At 30.6% G+C, this 19,516-nt stretch overlaps 1 protein-coding gene across 3 annotated transcripts; it reads right to left on the minus strand.

Annotated features, from left to right (window-relative positions):
- Positions 1–12,574: 12,574 nt before the first annotated feature.
- LOC130826948 (telomere repeat-binding protein 2-like) lies at positions 12,575–18,547 on the minus strand. 3 transcript variants are annotated; one of them, XM_057692587.1, is made up of 10 exons: positions 18,233–18,547; positions 16,413–16,531; positions 15,544–16,330; positions 15,258–15,461; positions 15,121–15,183; positions 14,955–15,034; positions 14,641–14,852; positions 14,259–14,561; positions 14,121–14,184; positions 12,575–13,676 (listed from the first exon to the last, which is right to left on the minus strand). In XM_057692587.1, the coding sequence occupies exons 2-10, from the start codon at positions 16,488–16,490 to the stop codon at positions 13,506–13,508; spliced, it is 1,962 nt and encodes a 653-aa protein (XP_057548570.1). In that variant the 5' UTR covers positions 16,491–16,531; positions 18,233–18,547; the 3' UTR covers positions 12,575–13,505. The 3 variants fall into 3 exon arrangements, with proteins under 3 accessions (XP_057548570.1, XP_057548571.1, XP_057548569.1); XM_057692588.1 differs by having other exon boundaries at positions 16,413–16,481; positions 18,233–18,525; XM_057692586.1 differs by having other exon boundaries at positions 16,413–16,528; positions 18,233–18,525.
- Positions 18,548–19,516: the final 969 nt, after the last annotated feature.

Consider the following 19,516-nt stretch of genomic DNA (forward strand, 5'->3'; position numbering starts at 1 on the left):
TACACAAGTTTGTTAGGGACTTGAGCTAGTATCAAATCAATTTGATGCTCAATCCCTCCGATTGGAAATAATCCTTCAAGAAGGTCTTGTTTGGAAATGTTGTCATATTCTTATAATGGTTTTCTTATCTCTAAGTGTAACTACCCAAAATTAACCAGCTGATTAAACAAGATTAATCTAAACTAATGTGGAAGCTTAATATTTATATCGGGTAATTACATTGATAATATAATTAATTACTCAACTGACTATATTATTCACTATACATCTATCAAAGAATTTAAATATCATAGTTTACAACCTTTCAAAGATCTAAAGAAATTGCATTATAAGAATTATTTAAAACAATTTATAATATATAAAATCCTGCAAGAAATTCGGTAGAGTTCCGTTTGTAAATCAGATAAACTAAAATTTTTCTTTTGACTTAAAGGCACCCTGCAATCCAAAACAAGTATTTCAAAATAACAACCAGCCAATGGCACATGCGCCAAACATTTCAAAATCACATCACCTCGTAAGATGGAACCCATTTTTTTCCAATGATCCAAATTAAATATTAAAATAATTTTAAATAAAAAGTTTGCTTTACTTACACTCTGAAGACTCAACTCTCTTAAACAATGATAAAGGGAGATTGAAGACTTAATTCTCGTTAATGATGTCGTTAATGATGATAATTCAAAACACATATTGATTAAACAAATAAATTAAGTAATTACATTTAGTTGTTTAAGTAAGTCTAAAATCATATTTGATATATATTTGATTAGTAGTATATATTTAAGTTCGAAGACGTAGGAATATACTTAAAGAACTTAAGTTTATCTTAGAGTTAATTTTATAAGTCTTGAAATACGTTTCAAAGTCTTGAAGATAATTACGTTTACAATCAGGTTAGTTTCGTAATTATATTCGAAATATTTTAAAAGGTCAATGTTCCTTGAAATTATATTTGAAATATTTTAATAGGTCAAGGTTCATTATAATTAACTTGGATATTATTTGAAATTAAGTTTGAATATTTTATTACACGTTTTTGTTTAACGTTTAAATGTTTTACATTTAAACTTGAATTTAAATATGAGTTTAAATTAGTTTGATAATTAAATATAGTACAAGGTACACATTTTTTGCTAATTATAGTACACGGCTATATTTGATTTGAATTAGTTGTTATGCAAGATTATAGAGTTTTCTATTAATAGGATGATATTTGAATTAATACTAAAAATAGAAAATGACTATTTGAATTAATACTAAAAATAGGAATTAATTTGAATGATTAATTAAACGTTGATATATCTGGTTTTTGCTTAGTTTTCATTATCTTGTATGAATACTAACGTGGCAGCATAGCATCGGATATTAAAGACAAATTACAGCACACAATGACGAAATTATTAGCTGTCAATACACGTCAGATTGAAGTTAAGATCAAGATCTTGAAGACAGGCGCAGAATGACCAGGTCAACAGAAAATTGCGGAAAGGAGTCTTCTTGTTTTTGCAAGATGTGTTGAGGCGTAACACTATATATATGAGGCTTCATTTCAGAACTAAGATGCACCACTTCTTACAACTTTCTCTCTTGACTTAAGATTTAGAAATTCTCTAAGAGTTGTAATTCGTAATTCTTAATTCTTAGTTCATCTAACTCTTACATTTGTAATAGGCTTAAGAGTTTAAAAAGAGTTAGATTAAGTTTAATACGCCTAATCAAGAATACTTATCAAAGTGTTCAACTTGTGAATCTCTATTATGAGATTTGGGATTTTGCTTTTATTAAAGGGACTTGTAATACGGTTCTTCAAGGGGAAGAACGTGGTGTGAGGAGATAGTGAGATCTTCTTGTTTGTATTAAAGTCGGATTAATAAAAGGCGTTGAAATCCTACGGGTTGAAAGAGAACCCATAGGCGGGGAGTAGGTTGGTTAGAACCGAACCTCGTTAACATATCGTGTGTTATTCTTTAAAGTTTATTTTTCGCACATACGATTAGTGTTCACGAATTGGCTCAAAACTGTTCCAGAAAACATTTTTGACAAACTCCTCAAACTCTTGAGACAAACTGCCAGACAAAATTTAAATAGCCCAAACTGACAGATAACTATAACGGAAAGGAAATCTTATAACTATTTACACAAAATGAGTGGACGTTTCTTTCTGACTATACTCCAAATTTAATCTTCATGTAGGTCATTTATCGGCATGTAATATTGCCAAACATGTTCAACCAGATGTCGTACTATGAATCCAAATACATATGCAGGTAGGGTACATTAATTACATCCTACAAATCATTTTCTTTACAAACAAACTACTTTATTAATACCATATAAAATCTTTTTCTTATTTCTCTGTTTTTAAAAAAAATCAAATACGTTTTCATTTTTCTTTGCTAAAATTTCCTTTCAAAATCTTAATCATCAATCTATAAAACGGATAGATCTCTCTTTTCTATTTTCTTTACTAAAACTTTTCCTTTCAAAGTCTTTAAATCATAAATCCATGGAATGGAATGAACTTTCTTTTCCATCGGGCTAGCTAGGCCCTTCGGATAACAATTAGACAAAGATTCCTAGTGTACACACCCCATTAACGACCAAACCATAGCAGAAGATTTAAGTTAGAGGTATTGATCAACATATCCCCCCAACTATTTAAATAGTGTCGAGATAATCTCGACGAGGTTCTAATTCTTTGAGACACCACAGAGGTAATCCCAATCGTTTCAAAATATTAACCATCTATATCGTTTCAAAAAAACAACTTTCTATTTTAGGAAGAATATCTCCCTGTATTAAAATCAATCTCAACTAAAGTGAAACACATACCTTCTTAATTCTTTTTCGTAACTATTAAAGATTTGAGTAAGAAATCAAATCTTTTCAAATACAGCAAGACGACAAGCTCAATCAATACGGTTTCTCAATAAAATCAAAATCTTCAATACAAACATACATTGTCTTCCTTTGTTCACTGTAATTCCTTTGTTCGTTGTAAGTAACAGCGAACAAAGTAAAACTTTTTTCTTTTGTTCGCTGTTAGTAACAGCGAGCAAACCCTAATCTTAGGCTCGAATATGGAAATACTTTTTTTGAATAAATTTACCGAAGCTTAGTTTTGGGAATTTTTTTAAAAAAATTATTTTAATCCTTTTTTTCACAAATTAGTGAGTAAAACAGACAAAGCCCAAAAGACTTTAAGTTTAAAATGAGATCAATTAAAGCCCATTGCGATATCACTTATTTGTTGACGCAGATATTGAACTTGTTGATTTAGTTGGGCCTTTAAATGATCCCCATCCCTTCTTCTATTTTCTTACATACTTGGCTCATTTTGTAACCTCCAGCAAGAAACGGGTGGAAGGTTATTTTTCTCACTAATTGTTTGATCACTTACGGCCGAACCAATTTACATTTATTGCGTAAAAGTGATCACTTACAGGTTTAAAGTAATTATTTTTTATATTCTTAGAATGATCACGTATAACCACTAAGTGATCACTTACAATGAGCTAATTATATGGGCTCGTCTCATGGCGAGGCGGTCTCATACAAGAATTATTGTCACACACAAATTCTCGTATGAGACAAACCTATATAACTAACACAAATTCTTGTATGAGACGGTCTTAGCATGAGACTTGCTTCGTAATTGGGTTAAATAGACCATTAATAAAACTTTTAGCATAATGAACCTTTTATATGGACTCGTCTCACGGTAAGATGGTCTCATACAAGAGGGGTTGTATAATTAATTCATTTTTTGAATTAATCACTTTAAAATTATAAGTGATTACTTTAATAGATTAAATGTACATGCCCTTTAAGAATTATGCCCTTTAAGAATTTGCATCTTTTTATTTGAGACAGCTAGGTAAGCTGGAGAATCTCTACAGGCAAGAGAGAGAAAGAATTAATTTTTTCTATACGTGGTATGAATAGAATACTTGTCATGAGGGTGAAAGGAAAACCTTCAATCACTAAGCTAACTCAACATTCTCAAGTGGAAGGTTATATATAGGGATGGGCATGGGTCAGATTTGGATCGGGTTCAGCTAGACCTAGATGCAGACCCGAACCCAAGTCCATAGGATCTGAAAAATTTAGACCCGGACTCAGACCCTTAGGGTATGACGGGTCTAGAGTCTGAATCTGGGTCCAAAATAATTTTATTTTTTTTCCTGAATATTTTTTTAAAATAAATTATACAATTTTCGATCATTCATATAAAATTATTCAAACATTTTCGATTAACAAGAATATTGTAATACTTTATACTAATTGAGCGAATAAATATAAAGCTTTCCAACATTCAAGTATTATAACGAAATATTTATCAAGTTTTTTAATTTTTGAAGTATAGATACAACGACCACGTTTCAAATTACATGAATCGAAAAAGTTCAAAATCACGTAATATTTAAAAATATAACAAAAATTCCAAATCAAAAAATTAAATGCTCATGATAACAAATATATAACTTTTTTTTAAAAATGTAAATGAGTTCATGGGTATAAAAGTTTTAAAAAATAATTTGAAGACCAAAATAAACCAAATTTGTTGAGGACATCGTTCAAGATTGCCATCAAAATGGGAATGTAAAAGAACCATAAAGAAAGAGATAAGCTAAGTCTATGACATAAAAACTCAACTACCAAGACCCACCACCATTGTCAATATGTCAAGCAATTTCATTAAAAAAATTGCATAATATAATATAAAGATAATAAGATTGATAAGAAAAAAAGACAATCCCTTATTTCGTAGCCACAAGAGTCTATTTTATTTATTTAATTGTAGGCGCATCTACCATTATTATTATGTACGTAATATGCATAACACTTTATTATCAATTTATATATACCAATTTCAAATATTTAACATGAAAACTTAGCTTTTCGTGAATATGATGTAAGTGGCTTTGCTTGACATTACACTTACTTATTATCCGTATGACTTACCACCTAAATGTTTATTTATTATTAGTATTCTTGAATATTCTTTCCTAATAATTTTTAGAATTTAGAAATACCTTTACCATTTTTGGTACAACGTCATAAAAATGTTAATCAAATGAATTTTGGTTTTTTTTTTTTCATTATACATGTTATATATTAATTGTTAGTATATTTTGATTATTTATATATTAAACTGTGAATATCTAAAAATTATAAAAAGTTAATATTATGAAAGTATGTAATTAGATGATTCAAACAAGATCTCTTTTGATTATATTTTTTCTTACATATTAGTAGCAATATATAAAATAAGTCTAAACGATAAATAATGTCAATAATCGTAATGTAGCATGTATTTCAGAACGGTGGAAGAATAATTTTACTAGTGACATTAATCAGTGTGAAGGTTTACGCTCATTTTTCTTCAACATCAAGTATTTGTTAATCACAAAACTCACTTGAAAAAATTGATATTTTGTTGTGATGTAAAATTCACAAAAAAATACACGTATTTGAAGACGACGGTTCATTAACTCATTCCTATAGGTTGGGCTATAAATTCGGTTACTCGATTGGGTTTTCAATCGGATTTTATCGAGTTCGGGTATTCTCGGGTTTGGGTTTTTCCAGGTAATATGTCACTTTGAATTAATCGAGACGGTTCAGGTTCGGGTTTATGTCGGGTTAATACCACACTAGATCAGTTTCGGTTTCGGATCAGGTCAGCTCCAGTTCGGATTTATATCGGGTTAGGTTAATGCAGTTTGGATCCAAATCGGTTATACTGCAGGTTGAATAGAGTTCGGTTAAACTACGAGTCGGATAATTTTTCTATTTAGGTTAATGTCGAGTCGGGTTATATCTTGGATTCGGGTCGACTTCAAATTGATTATATCATTTTTATAGTTGTACATTCGGTTCTTCTTCGGATATGGGTCGGTTAAAATTAAAGATTACTAAACTTGATTCAACCAAATTAGATTTATTTTACCTAAACGAAAATGACTCAGCCAATTCAAACTTATTTTTAAATAACTATACTACCACAAAATTAAACTAATTTTAGATGAACAAAACTTGATTCAACTGAATCAAATTTAACTAATGTGATTCAACTGAATCAAACATCTATTTTAGCTAAACCAAACTTAATTCAACTAAATCACGCTTATTTTTATCTAAAATAAACTTAATTCAGTTAAATCAAACGTATGTTTGGCAAAATTATGCTTGATGTTGTTGAATTAAACTATTTTTAGATGAACAAAGCTTGATGCAGCTGAATCGAACTTAATTTTAGCTGAAGAAATTTGATTCATTTGAATCGAACATTTATTTTTCCTAGACTGAACTTGATTGAGCTAATTAACAAGCTTGCACAATATAAATTAGCAATTTTTTTACTTATATGATTTCACCAATTTTGATTTTATATATTCTCTTTTATTTATGAATATCCCTCTATTTAAATTCATTATGCTCATATTATTATTCTTTGTGTTAAAATTTAATAAGACTAAATGACTGGAATTATGGGACAAAGTCTACAACAATAATAATAATAATAATAATAATAATAATAATAATAATAATAAGAGTAATAATATTGTCAAAAATAAAATAAGATAAGTATGATAAATTAAAATAAAAAGTGGCACCAAATTAAAAGAACAAAGACAAATTACAAGGCAAAACTGTTACCGTCCACTCTTCATTCTCAAAAAACCACCCTAATATACTCTTAACTACTCTATAATGGTTTAGCATGATTCAATTTCTCTAGCAAAAATATCCAAAACATTAACTATTCGAGTACAGTTAATCACATAGTCGGGTTAATTTGGGGTGTGGATTATGGGTCCTTTTAGGTGGGATTATGTCGAGTACCTATCAGGTTAGAGACGGGTTCAAATTGTAACAGATCGGGTGCAAATCGAGTTCAGTTAACTATATTGTCGGATTAATCTCAGGTGTGGATTGTTCTCGAGTCAGGTGCCAGTTCATTATGGGTATAAAATAATCGGATACATGTCGAATTACGGGTCAACATCAGATCGAGTTTCGATCAGTTATAGATCATCACACCTCGAGTCAACTAACGGGTCGGATACAGTTCGAATTTAGACGATATTGCAGTTGGGGTCTATTTTTTACAGCCCTACCTATTGGAATGTCATGTTACTTTCTTCAAATATTATAATGAAGTATCTCTCTTTCTCACTATTTATAAGTTATTAACATATAGAGTATTAAGATATACTCCTAGTATAAAGGATGCAACACATAGAAGTAGACCTGGGAAAATTTGATCCGACCTGAAAATGAACCCGGACCCGACCCGACAAAACCCGAACCCGACCGACCCGATAGCGACTTAATCCGAAACATGACCGACCCGATAATTACCCGACCGAAAATGACCCGACTGGAAACCGACCCGTTTTGACAGATTTAATATCAATTTTTAGAGTAATTTCAATGTTAGAATTCATTTCAAATAAAATTTTAGTTTTCAAAGTATCTCAACATATTGAGTTTATCACTTGAACCCTAAAACTCATCAATAGATCTCAAAAAACACGTATTTAACGTCTTTTTAGCCATCGTAATTATTTTTCTTTAAAAACAGGACGTTATAATCATCTTAATTGAATACATGTATCTTGTTAAATCAGTCAAATGAGTTTTTAATTCTTCTACATTTCAGTAAGCAAATCAATATAATTTATACGAACGTTTCGCACGTTTGAATGAGCTTTTCAAAAAATGAATGTCGCTACCCTAAATTATAAAACGCGTATCTTATAAGACGAAATAAGTACTTAGTTAGTTGTATATCTTTCCAACATGAAAATTGTGAAGATAATTTTAACGTCATTTTTATCTAACGTTACAATTATAATAAATAAAATAACTTTTATAAAGCGCGTATCTTACAAGTCTTTCAAAATAAGTATTAATTCCCCTATTTTTCTTGCACTTAAATGAACCTGACATACCAACTATTTTTTGAAAATCGTACATGTAATTTCTCTAATGATTTTTTTAGACATTTTAATGATTTTTTTTATGTTGAATTAGTCGATTGGATATTCTAATGTTTTATGGTAACCCGTTGGATCAATCCGAACCTACCCAAAACCTAGAGTGATCCGACCTGAAACTGACCTGATCTGAAACTGACCCGACCCGAAAATGACCCGACCGAAATTGATCCGACCCAAAACCCGACCGACCGACCGTTTTACCAGGTCTACATAGAAGATATACTTCATCTTATATATATATAGCCCTTATTGAACCCAAAGCTACCCCTGTAGCATGAAAATTATTCTTGAAATATATGAATTAGTTTGCATACATTCCAATTTCGTAATATTTATATCGGTGAAACTTAGCTTATTGATATTAAGGTAATAAATTATTATTTCTTTTTAAGAATAGAGTTACACACAGTTTAATATCATACTTATATTAAACTAAATTATAAACATAAATTTTTAAATAAAATAATATTGTGGTGAAATTATTTCTATTATACTCCCTCAATGTATACTTATAATTTTAATGTAATTACTTATAACAATGAAGTAATCGCTAATGATCTCAAAATTATCAATTAGAAAATAGTATTTAATAGGGCTGAATTGCAAATTATAGTTTATAAATGTTTTCAAAATTTTCAAATTAGACCAAATCTTTTAGCCCTCATATTAGATGGAGCCAAACCATTCTAAAACGCTACAAGCAAATTTAATTTTAGCCTATTAAACTATATTCGAATTGAAAACTAAATTATAAATATATAAGACAATTACATTACATAAACAATAAAACTTTGTGTATAGTGACTGACTAGTGAGTATGGAACTTTTAAATTTTTAAAAATTTACTATCTAGTAATATAAATAAAAATTTATTAATAAATTTATTTGGGTAAATAAATAATTTTACAGATAATTTGTTGACTAATTCAATTTGAATTTTCTACGAGCAACCGTAAAATAAAAGGTAAAATTAAAATAAAAAGTTAAATTCAATCGTATTTATAATTTTTAAAGCTAAACAAATTAAACCGAAAAAGATTAAAAAAAAATCCAATCCTTAAAGTTCGCCACCCCTTTTCATTTTTTCGCCACCCCCCTCCCCCCTAAAATTACGTATTTGCCCCTGTAATTTAAAAAATTACAAAAATGTCACTCCTTACAAATTTCTTATTTATAATAATAATAATAATAATAATAATAATAATAACAACAATAATAAAATTAAATAATAATAATAATAAATAAAATTAATAATAATAATAACAGTAATAATAATTATAATAATAATAATAATAATAATAATAATAATAATAATAATAATAAAAACAACAATAATAAAATTAAATAATAATAATTATTATTCAAAAAAAAAAAAAAAGTTGAGTCGCCCAAAATTGGGCGACTGAACCATGGTCGAGTCGCCCAAATCTGGGCGACTGGACCATGGTGGAGTCGCCCAATTTTGGGCGACTCAATTTTTTTTTTTTTTTTTCTTTTTGGATAATAATAATAATAATAATAATAATAATAATAATAATAATATTAATACTAATAATAATAATTTATAGATTAATGTGGTCTATTAGCTCAGTTGGTTAAAGCGTTGTACTAATAACGTGAAGGTCACAGGTTCGAGACCTGAACAAGTCATTATTTAATAATTATTAATTTTTTATTTAAAAGTCATTATTTAATAATTATTAATTTTTTATTATAAATATGATAAAAAATTAGATAAAAAATTAATAATTATAAAATAATGGCTTGTGCAGGTCTCGAACCTGTGACCTTCACGTTATTAGTACAACGCTCTAACCAACTGAGCTAATAGACCACATTAATCTATAAATTATTATTATTAGTATTAATATTATTATTATTATTATTATTTTCCAAAAAAGAAAAAAAAAATTGAGTCGCGCAAAATTGGGCGACTGAACCATGGTCGAGTCGCCCAGATCTGGGCGACTCAATTTTTTTTTTTTTTTTGAATAATAATTATTATTATTTAATTTTATTATTGTTGTTTTTATTATTATTATTATTATTATTATTATAAATAAAAAATTTGAAATGAGTGGCAAAATTGTAATTTTTAAAAAATCAGCGGCAAATTCGTAATTTCATTTGAGGGGGGTGGCAAAAAAATGAAAAGGGTGGCGAAGTTTAGCAACACCCAAAAAAACTGTAATTCTATATTTGTAAACCAAAACAAATTGCTAATTCGAGTTTGGTTACTTAATTTTGAGTTTAGGTGAAGTATTATTTATATATTCTTTATTTAACCAATTTGTTATATTTTAAATTTGATGTCAGAGCTTTATAAATTAAATATTTCATAATAGTAGGATACAAAAATATTGTATAATACTCCCTCCTATTCAGCTTAGGTGTCCCATTTACTTTTGAGATACTGTTCATTTATCACTCTTAAATTGCATTTTATTATTAATCTATAAGTTAAAACATAGTCATGTGGGATCTTATTTGATTCGTTTTGATGTAAAGATTATTAATATCAACTTTTTATAATTTTTAATTATACATAACTCGATTTATTAAGAATTGAATAAGTGCATTGGATAGAGTGCATAAAGTAAATGGGACACTTAAGATGAATAGGAGGGAGTCCTATTTAATAGTATAGAATGAAAGAAAATTGGATTATCTTTGTTATATCAAAGAAGATAACATACCAAATTTTTGTGATGAAAAATAAAAGTTTGGTATGATAATCATTGTTTGGCTAAGCTTAGCTAATAAGATTCTCTTTAGTTAACAGAATAGCACGTGGGAGCACGTGCCAATATTATCATGAAATGAGAATTGAGATGTGAGCATAACTAACCCAGGTTGCCCAGCATTGTTGCCTACTGTTAGGCCATAAAGTTCTAAAAGTTTAGGTACACTACCTTAGTTATAATAAAGCATTATATTTTGTTGTTTTGTTCCTAAAAATAATTCTTGATTCCCGATTCACAAATTTTGATCCACAATATGGTGATGGTCCTGACCCTCTTTGCCTTTTTCTTTTTTTTTTTTTTTTTTTTTTTTTTGGTATTCTCATTTCTCCTGTAATTTCCACCAATTATAGAAAACACTTCTCTAACCTTCCTTTACTCCTTTTGCTAGGAGTAGAATTCCTAAATATCAGCCAAATTGCTTAAATTATAAACATGGGAAGAATTTGTCGTTTTTGACAGAAATCACAAGAAGTTTTTGTTAATCATGTGTTTAAAAATATCCGATCTAAATTATCTGATCTGAAATATTCGATATTCGGTTTTTAAAAATCGGATATTTATTTGATTTTTGAAAACCGGATAACTCAAATCGGGTTTTTAAACCGGATCCGGGTCCGCATATTGGCAAAACCAAGTATCCGATTTTCTTCTTTTTTTTTTTAATTTTGAAAATATATAAATATTTTTTCCTAATTTTTTTTGTTTTTGTTGTTAAATTTACTAATATTAACAGTTCTCAATTATAACTAAATTGTATAACTAATTTATTATTAATTAATTTAGACTTTTGAAAATCCAATCATATTTCCAAAATAATTTGTATTCTACGTTTAAATAATAAGCTTTTTTTCTTGAAATTGTTTAAAAAATAAGCTTGATTAAAGAAAGAAAACGAAGTGAGCTTAAATAGTTATAATTGTTTAAAAAAGACAAAAAAAAATGAAAATCGGAAATCCGGTATCCAATTCGGATTAAACCGGATATCCGAATCCCGATCATTCGGTTCGAACCAGATAGTGATTTTCACTATCCGAAAAACTGAATTTCCAAATCCAAATCGATCCGGTATCCGATTTTAAACACCCCTATCATGCACTACATGCTCATTAAGTTTTTTTTTTTCTACTCGTTCTTTCTAGCTTTTAAATACAAAATACTTATTATTATCTTTCAAATTAAGTTATTTTTATCACATTTGATACTTATTTTTTGGGTATCAGTGTTCTATTTCCTAGAGTTAATAAACTCCCTCCAACTCAATTTTAAAAAATAATCATCTTAGATTTAATTCAATTAGAGAATTGATAAACATAAAAAATGAAATCAGACAATTAAATTGAGTTGGAGGGAGTAATACTTTGTGATAAATACTACCTCTATCTTAGTCATTTTGCATCAATTGTAGCTTCGGTCCATATTACTTATTTTGCATTATTGATATTTTAATCATCTCACTCATTTCGTTTCATTTTTATTTTTGGATAATTACCCACTACTTTTTAATCTCATTCATAATTTTAATCCTCATTTAATTTCATCCACATAATTTATTCTCTTTACTTATTAATATCTTTTTCTTTCTTAAAAATCACAAGTTTTTTTTCTTTGCTCCTAATTAACCGGCATGAGAGTAGAAATTAGAGAACGTCTAGAAGGATATCAGATTCTCAGTCCGTCACAGCAACATTTATCATACATATACGGATGAAATGTAAGAGGAATCAAATGCTAAAGATACTCTTCCGGTAGATTAAGTTTAAGGGTAAGCTAAAGATACTACGCAAAATAAATAAATAAAAAAAAAAAAATTACAAATGCTTGAATGAGAAATCAAATCAATTACATTAATTTCAATTACAAGAAGCTTACAAAGTTACAAGTGAAATAAGCCTTTGAGCAAAGCAACAATGTAAGAGTCATTGAGTTAAAAACAGCTAACAAAGTATATCATCTAAAACAATTCCTATAAGCAACCCATGTTTATATTTTATTTTCCCTTTAAATTAGAGGACAAGAGTAAAACACCCTTCAAATCAACATAAGTGAGAAAATGGAGTGCCAAACCAAATTCCGTCAGCAATGCCCTTATTCCATCAACCATTTACAAAGCGCCCAACAAATCCCCGCTTCCTCAAACGAAGAAACATGGGATCACGGCAAATGAGCAATACATCTCTATTACATGGATTCAGCATCAGTATCACTACTACCTTTTTACATTATAATCATTCATTTTCGTCGTCAACGTAAACATAATGTCAGAAGTTAAAAAAAAAAAAAAAAAATTAAATTATCAATGGTACCCTTGAATTTTGACACTTTATCAATGGTACTCTCAAGTTTTTTTTATTATCATTGGTATCCTCGCACTATTGAACATTTTACAACCGTAACCTTTTTAAACTTTTTCCGTCCAAAATTGTCCAAAATCGTTAACTTTTTTTCTTTTTCTTTTATTTTTCAATTCAAAATATAAAAGAAAGTTAACGGTTTTAAACGATTTTGGACTAGAAAAAGTTTGAAAAGGTTACGGTTGTAAAACGATCAATAATACAAAGGTACCATTGATAATAAAAAAACTTAGGAGTACTATTGATAAAGTGCCAAAAAGCAGGGGAACCACTGATTATTTTCCAAAAAAATGAAATCTGGACATACCACATCGAAACCGAAATATATGTTTGTTCTACATTTATATTTATAAATCCACATGAACCGCCATCGGAAGCCTCCTATGCACTTAAATGGCTTAAAGAAGAAGGCAGGGTTCGGATGGTTGTTTCAGTTGCTGCTTAGCTTGCTGCTGGGACCAGTAAGAATGGGCTGATAACACCCTGTCCAGCAGTTCCTGAGGAACAGGCTCTCCCCTCCTTTGTTGAGGGGATATTCTCGCAGTGTGCACCAGTGTTTTCCACTTATCCTAATTTTCCCAAAAAAGCAAGTACGAAAACATCATCACATGATGTGAATTTATTTTTAAAAGGAAAATGCGTTTCATTTCTTTCGGATCAAGTAACCGAATCAATTATGTTTATAGATCTTACTCGTTCATTACACGTAATTTAAAAGATAGAAAGGGTGGCAAATTTCAATATTATTAGTTTGTTAAAAGAGTAAAGGGCAAGAAGACTTGTGGACGAAACCAAAAAAAGATTCCTTGCGGTAGATTAAAGAATATGTATGTATTTTTATAAGTATAAAGATAGCACAATGATTTAATACACGCAACCCATTTGTTGTACCTACTGTTGACGAGGATGAGTTTTATACAACTATGAATCATGTGGGTCCAGATTGAAAGAATTATGTAACTTGTAATTTTTAATCTTTATGATAATAAAGAAGTGTAAAAGATATAACTTACCTTAAGATCCACATAAGTTCGATGCTTCACATTATCAAATGCTCGTAGTTTTACATCCCGCCACCTGAAAACAAATGAAAACAAATGAATTTGAAAGCACATGAAGAAATAAGGGGTGCAGTGCTGAGCTGAGCATACCTCCCAGTGCCGAGCTTCTCAACTGCTTGGACTAAAGCCTCAACTTCAGATACAGAGAAAGGTCGTCGAATTCTACGTTGTGCCATCTCGGATCGCTTAGATTTTTGGTGTGCTGGGAGAATGGCCAATGCCTGTGGAGTACCATCGGGAAAAGGAACTAAAGCTCGGGAATCAACTGCGCCTTTTTCTACTGTAGTTTCAGCAGGTGAAGGAGCTGAATCATGATCACTCTCGATTAAATTACGTATATTACACATAAGATGATCATGCGAAGCACCCTGATGATTACCACTTGCGAGGAACCTGAATACACAAAGAACCAAAGTTTGTAAAACCTATAGCCGTAAGCCCAAAAGTTAAGAATCACATAGACAAAAATTACCTTGATACAGGCTGAGGCTCATCAGTTGAGACCTCCGAATGTGACGGGTTGGGCTCTAGGGTAAAGCCCAAGGATTTTACCTTGTCATCATGACAACAAATACCAGACTGTACAAGAGTTTTGTTATCATCTCTAATCTTTTTTCCTTGAAGGAGCACCCCGACACGCAATCCTCCTCCAAGTAAGGCAGTCACAGCATCCAATACTGTCCTCTGAAAACATGATTAAAACATGATAAGCAGACAAAACACCCCGTACACAGTTATTTAGAAATTCTAAGAATGACCCTAGTTCCAAACTATACACTCATTTACCTTAAGAGAACCAATCGTAGCAGTCTCTGGCATCTCAATAAAAAGTTCCGGTACTCTGAAAGACTTGATCCTCAGCTTCACTGAGTAAAATAAAAGACATCTTCATACAAGAAACTCTTGGTTCAACAAAAAACAGCAATATGAATCACTACATGGGCTGTCATACCGTGGGATTCCCTGGATGCAAAGGCTGTGCTCTGGCCCGCAATACATAAAGAAGAACCATCGACTACAAGAAGATGTACAGTTCGCATTAGTTTGACTTATTGATAAATTTTAATACACATAGACCAGATGCCACACCTCCGTTCCTGATTGTGCTGAATGCAGAAACCGTCTGATCAATTTCCCTCCCAGAAGAATCATATACACCTTTACTGTCAGTATCCCCGTCAGAATTTGATAATGAGTTGTAGCGAAAAATCTTCCGCTTCTTGAAAAGATATAGCCTCTGAGACCTCTGCCGTTTATAACCAGTCTTCCTGCTGCGATAAATGCAGCGCGGTTCTGCAAAACTAAACATCGTCAACAAGTGCTCAACAGTAAGATGATTCTACTGAAAATAAACTAAAAGCACACAATAGCCTACCCGTTTCGGAATAATCACCATCCTTCACCTTAGAAGCTACTTTCCAATATTTGGACCCCAATAACCTCCTTATTTTCCGGTTACCTATACGAGCTGGAATCCTAGCAGATTTCGTAATGCTCGGTTGAATACACTCAGAAGAGTTTTCGTCATCATCTCTAGAAACTACTTTAACATTATTACCCCTACACGGGAAAAGTGAACCAGAGCTGTAGTGGTCCGCACCTAAAGACAGTTTAATACTACAATCAGAGCTGGCTGCTGCAGGAGCCTTCCCGAAGGAAAAAACAGCCCCATTTTCAAATGCTATTTCTCTCTTGCCATCATCTTGCTCCATAGCGTCATTCAGATTAGGATCACATAAATCAACATGACCAGGCCCACAGAGCGCGGGTTTCTGGAAGGGACTACAGAAATCACTCTTGTCATCAACGATATCCATCTTGACAAAATTCTCATCCTTCTCCAAGCAATGACACAAGGTGATCGCAGAATCTGGTGGCGAGGATGCGTAATTATTAACGTCTACAATTTCCTTCACATTGCAAACTTGATCTTGAACCGGCAATCCAAGCTCCAGGTTAAGGGATGCGGCTACAGCACTTTCCTTGTCACAACAATCAGTTTTCAGTGACGCATCGGCCTCAGCTTTCTCCTGCATAAAAACATCTTGAACATCGGCCAACTGAGTACTTTCACATTCAAGTATCTTTCCAGCTACCGTAGCAAGTAAATCAAAAGCACAGAGTTGCTTGTCCGCAGCTTTCGATTGACATAGGCCTCTCCTCTAAAATTTGAGTTAAATAGCATAATCTCAGTAAAAGGAGTGCAAAACAAGAAAAAAAATATGATAGCGTGAGCAAAATTACCCTAGAAGACCTCGCAGCTTTAGGAACGAAAGGTAGCAGATATCCACTGAATCCATAATCTAGCCTCTTCTGCAACATATCGTGGAGAACATACCCAAGAAGTCTTCAATTCAATGCTACTATCAGTATAAAGAGTATCATATTAAAATCTATCAAAAAGATTGCAAGTTCTCTTAAGTTCAGCACAAAGTTTGACAAAGGCACAACACATAATGATTTTCTCAAATCAATGAATCCACAAAGCAGTAAACAACATATTGGAACAATTTTTAAGATCACCAGCAAACTCTCAAAAGACACTGTCAAAAAAGATTCAAGCCATTCAATAAGGATGAAACACAGCAGGTAACACATACAAGAACAGCTTGAAGCAATCCAAAGGGTGCAATGTTTTCATAAAGAGATTCAAAATTAATAATTCAAAACTAGAAGTGCAAACTGTCAGGTTTGGTCTTGTCTATACTAAAATCAGACTAAACCAAAAATTCTGATCTAGAAGTTTTGTAGACCAGACTGATCGTTAAAATCACTAGACTGGACCGGACCAGACCGTTCCAGTTGTTCTACGATTTTTTATTTTTATATTTTTTCTAAATTAATATGTGTTTATCCAAATATTCCGTATCTACAATCACCAAATATAACAATTTGTAATTAGTTCCTTGTATCAACATCATTGAAGTATATATAATTTTTTTAAAAAACCTATATCTCGAAATATTCAAGTAGCGACCTGTTTTATTAAAAAATGATTTTTAGTGGTTCGCGATTTTGTCTGATCTGAAGAAAAAAAAAAAGATCAAACCAAAAACCATAATTATCATTGAAAAAAACCAGGCCAACCCGTTTAGATCGTGAACAAGCCTAAATACTAAAACTACAGTTTAGTGTGCGGTTTAGACAAAACTTTATTCAGCCTATGAGATAGAGTAGTCTAGTACACATATCCCGGCCCCCATGTCAAGTTAAGAATCATATCTGAGTTGAAAATGTTTTTACGCAAAGAAAACCCCAACAACCCAATTCAAGTTGGTAAAAGAAAAATGAAAAAATCACCCAATTTATTGGGGTTGGGTGTAAGAGAAGAAGCAACAATGTAAAAAACAACCATGAAAAAGAAAAAAAATGAAGGCAAAAAAATTAAAATTTAACGAGTGATAGCCTGATAGGGCCCACCCACTTGAGTGATGAATAATGATGATGATTTTCAATTTACCATAATCCAAAACATTCAAAATAAAATGATCTAGATTCTAGCAGTAAGTATAGCATTTAGCAAACCCCATATATCATCAGCAATTCAGCATCATATTATGTACTCCTAATTTGAAGGACCATCTAGAATTAAGGATATATAAACAATAAATGATATCCTAAAATTTTCTGCCTAAGATCTTTACATGTCAAGCTAATATCAATTATGATCCAAAACTCTTAAGCAAAAAAATAAATAAATAAAATAAAATCAATCAAACTGATCAAAAACCCTGAACCCATAATTTTCCTACCATACTTTCTGAATAAGATCAGATTAAACCCACATTAGAAATTCATATATATCACTTCTTCAATCCCAAAAAAATCAAAATTTCAAAGTAAATCTATTAAAAAAATAGATCTTTCACATAAATTCCCACTTAAATTCAAAATTTTCGCACAAAAAATCTGCATTGTCTCAGATCGAAACAATTAAATTTATATTTCACCAAATCACAAACCAATCATATTAAATAATAAAAATTCAACAACCCAATTGTAAGAAACTAGCAAATTTTTTTGTGGGATAAAAAAAAAAAGAAAAAAAAATTAAAACTTCTTACCTTCAAGACTTCAAAATCCTTCCTGAACAGCAAAAACGCAGAAAATTTAGGAGGGTTTTACTAAGATTTGAAAAATGTGTAATATTAGGAAGAATTTTTCTTTACAACCCACAAGAACAAATTCACTAAAATTCTTCACGTTTTCCAATTTCTATCCATCATTATACCCTTTTTAATTCTAGTCTCTCAAAAATTAATTTCGATTAGAAAAAATTAATTTTCTCTCTCCTTTATCTATCTATCTATCTAAAACCAAAACCTGATCGCCAAAACCCTCTGAAAACCACCCAACTATTTTTCTTAAACCCCTGCTCTTATAACATTGAACCCCCCACTCACCGGTTGTTTCGGTTTAAATGATGAAAATACCTGCTATTACAAGTTACCTCTTTTTTTTTTTGAAATGACAATTTACCTCTTTAATAAAACTAACTTTGGATCGGTTCTTTTTTTAACTGTAGACCGGTTCTCTCTTGACCCCACCATTGGTATTTGATTTGATATGATTTTGACACGTGATATATTTGGTTTGCTCATGTGGAAAAAAAATGTTAGGTCACCAAGAGAATTTGATATACTTAACAATTGGAGAGAGTAAAAAAATAAAAAAAATAAAAAAAAAATGAATGAGTAAATAAGTAAGAAATTGTTGAGTAAATTCGCGTATTGGTAGAATTTTATACCGATAAATAGTTATCATAGTTAAGTATAGGTAGGCATTTATTTATGAATAAATAAGTTAGAAATTATTGCGACGGGTCACACTCGAGTCGGGTCGATTAGTCACGGTTCGGCTGAAGATCGGTTATTCGAGCTATCAGGTTAACATCGGTTCGGTATCGGTTGATGTTCGTGTCAAGTGTCAATCGGTCTCGGGTTGTCATGGGTTAAGAATTGGTTCGGTTTTACCGGGTATAGATCGGGTTTGGGTATTTTTCAAGTAGAATTCGACTACGAATTATTAATTACTATCAACTGAGTCAGTATCAAATTAAATTGTTAGTCATTTTTTAATTGATGATAAGATTCCTTTACTTAAAGCAAAATAGTTAAAATGCAAATCAATTAGTGATCATTATTACTTTGTTACTTTTACTTATTTGATCAAAAATTAAAATTATAAAGTTCTATTAATTTTCATCTAATTCGATTCAAAATAATTAAATAAACATTGAACGTCGATTATTAACTCTAAATATATGAAACCATGTATTTATAAAGTTTAATTTATTAAAATATCTATCACTTTATTAGAATATCTAATAAGATGATTGAATATGAGTC

Source organism: Amaranthus tricolor, chromosome 11 (genome assembly GCF_026212465.1).
Source record: "Amaranthus tricolor cultivar Red isolate AtriRed21 chromosome 11, ASM2621246v1, whole genome shotgun sequence".
Classification (NCBI taxonomy): Eukaryota; Viridiplantae; Streptophyta; class Magnoliopsida; order Caryophyllales; family Amaranthaceae; genus Amaranthus; species Amaranthus tricolor.

Coding starts and splice junctions, on each gene's coding strand:
- LOC130826948 (XM_057692587.1), bottom strand. CDS start 16,490: ATGTTGCAGAAGAGGCTAGATTATGGATTCAGTGGATATCTGCTACCT. Junction 15,035..15,120: donor TGCATCCAGGGAATCCCACG/GTATGACAGCCC, acceptor TATTTTACTCAG/TGAAGCTGAGGATCAAGTCT. Junction 13,677..14,120: donor GAACTTATGTGGATCTTAAG/GTAAGTTATATC, acceptor TGGGAAAATTAG/GATAAGTGGAAAACACTGGT.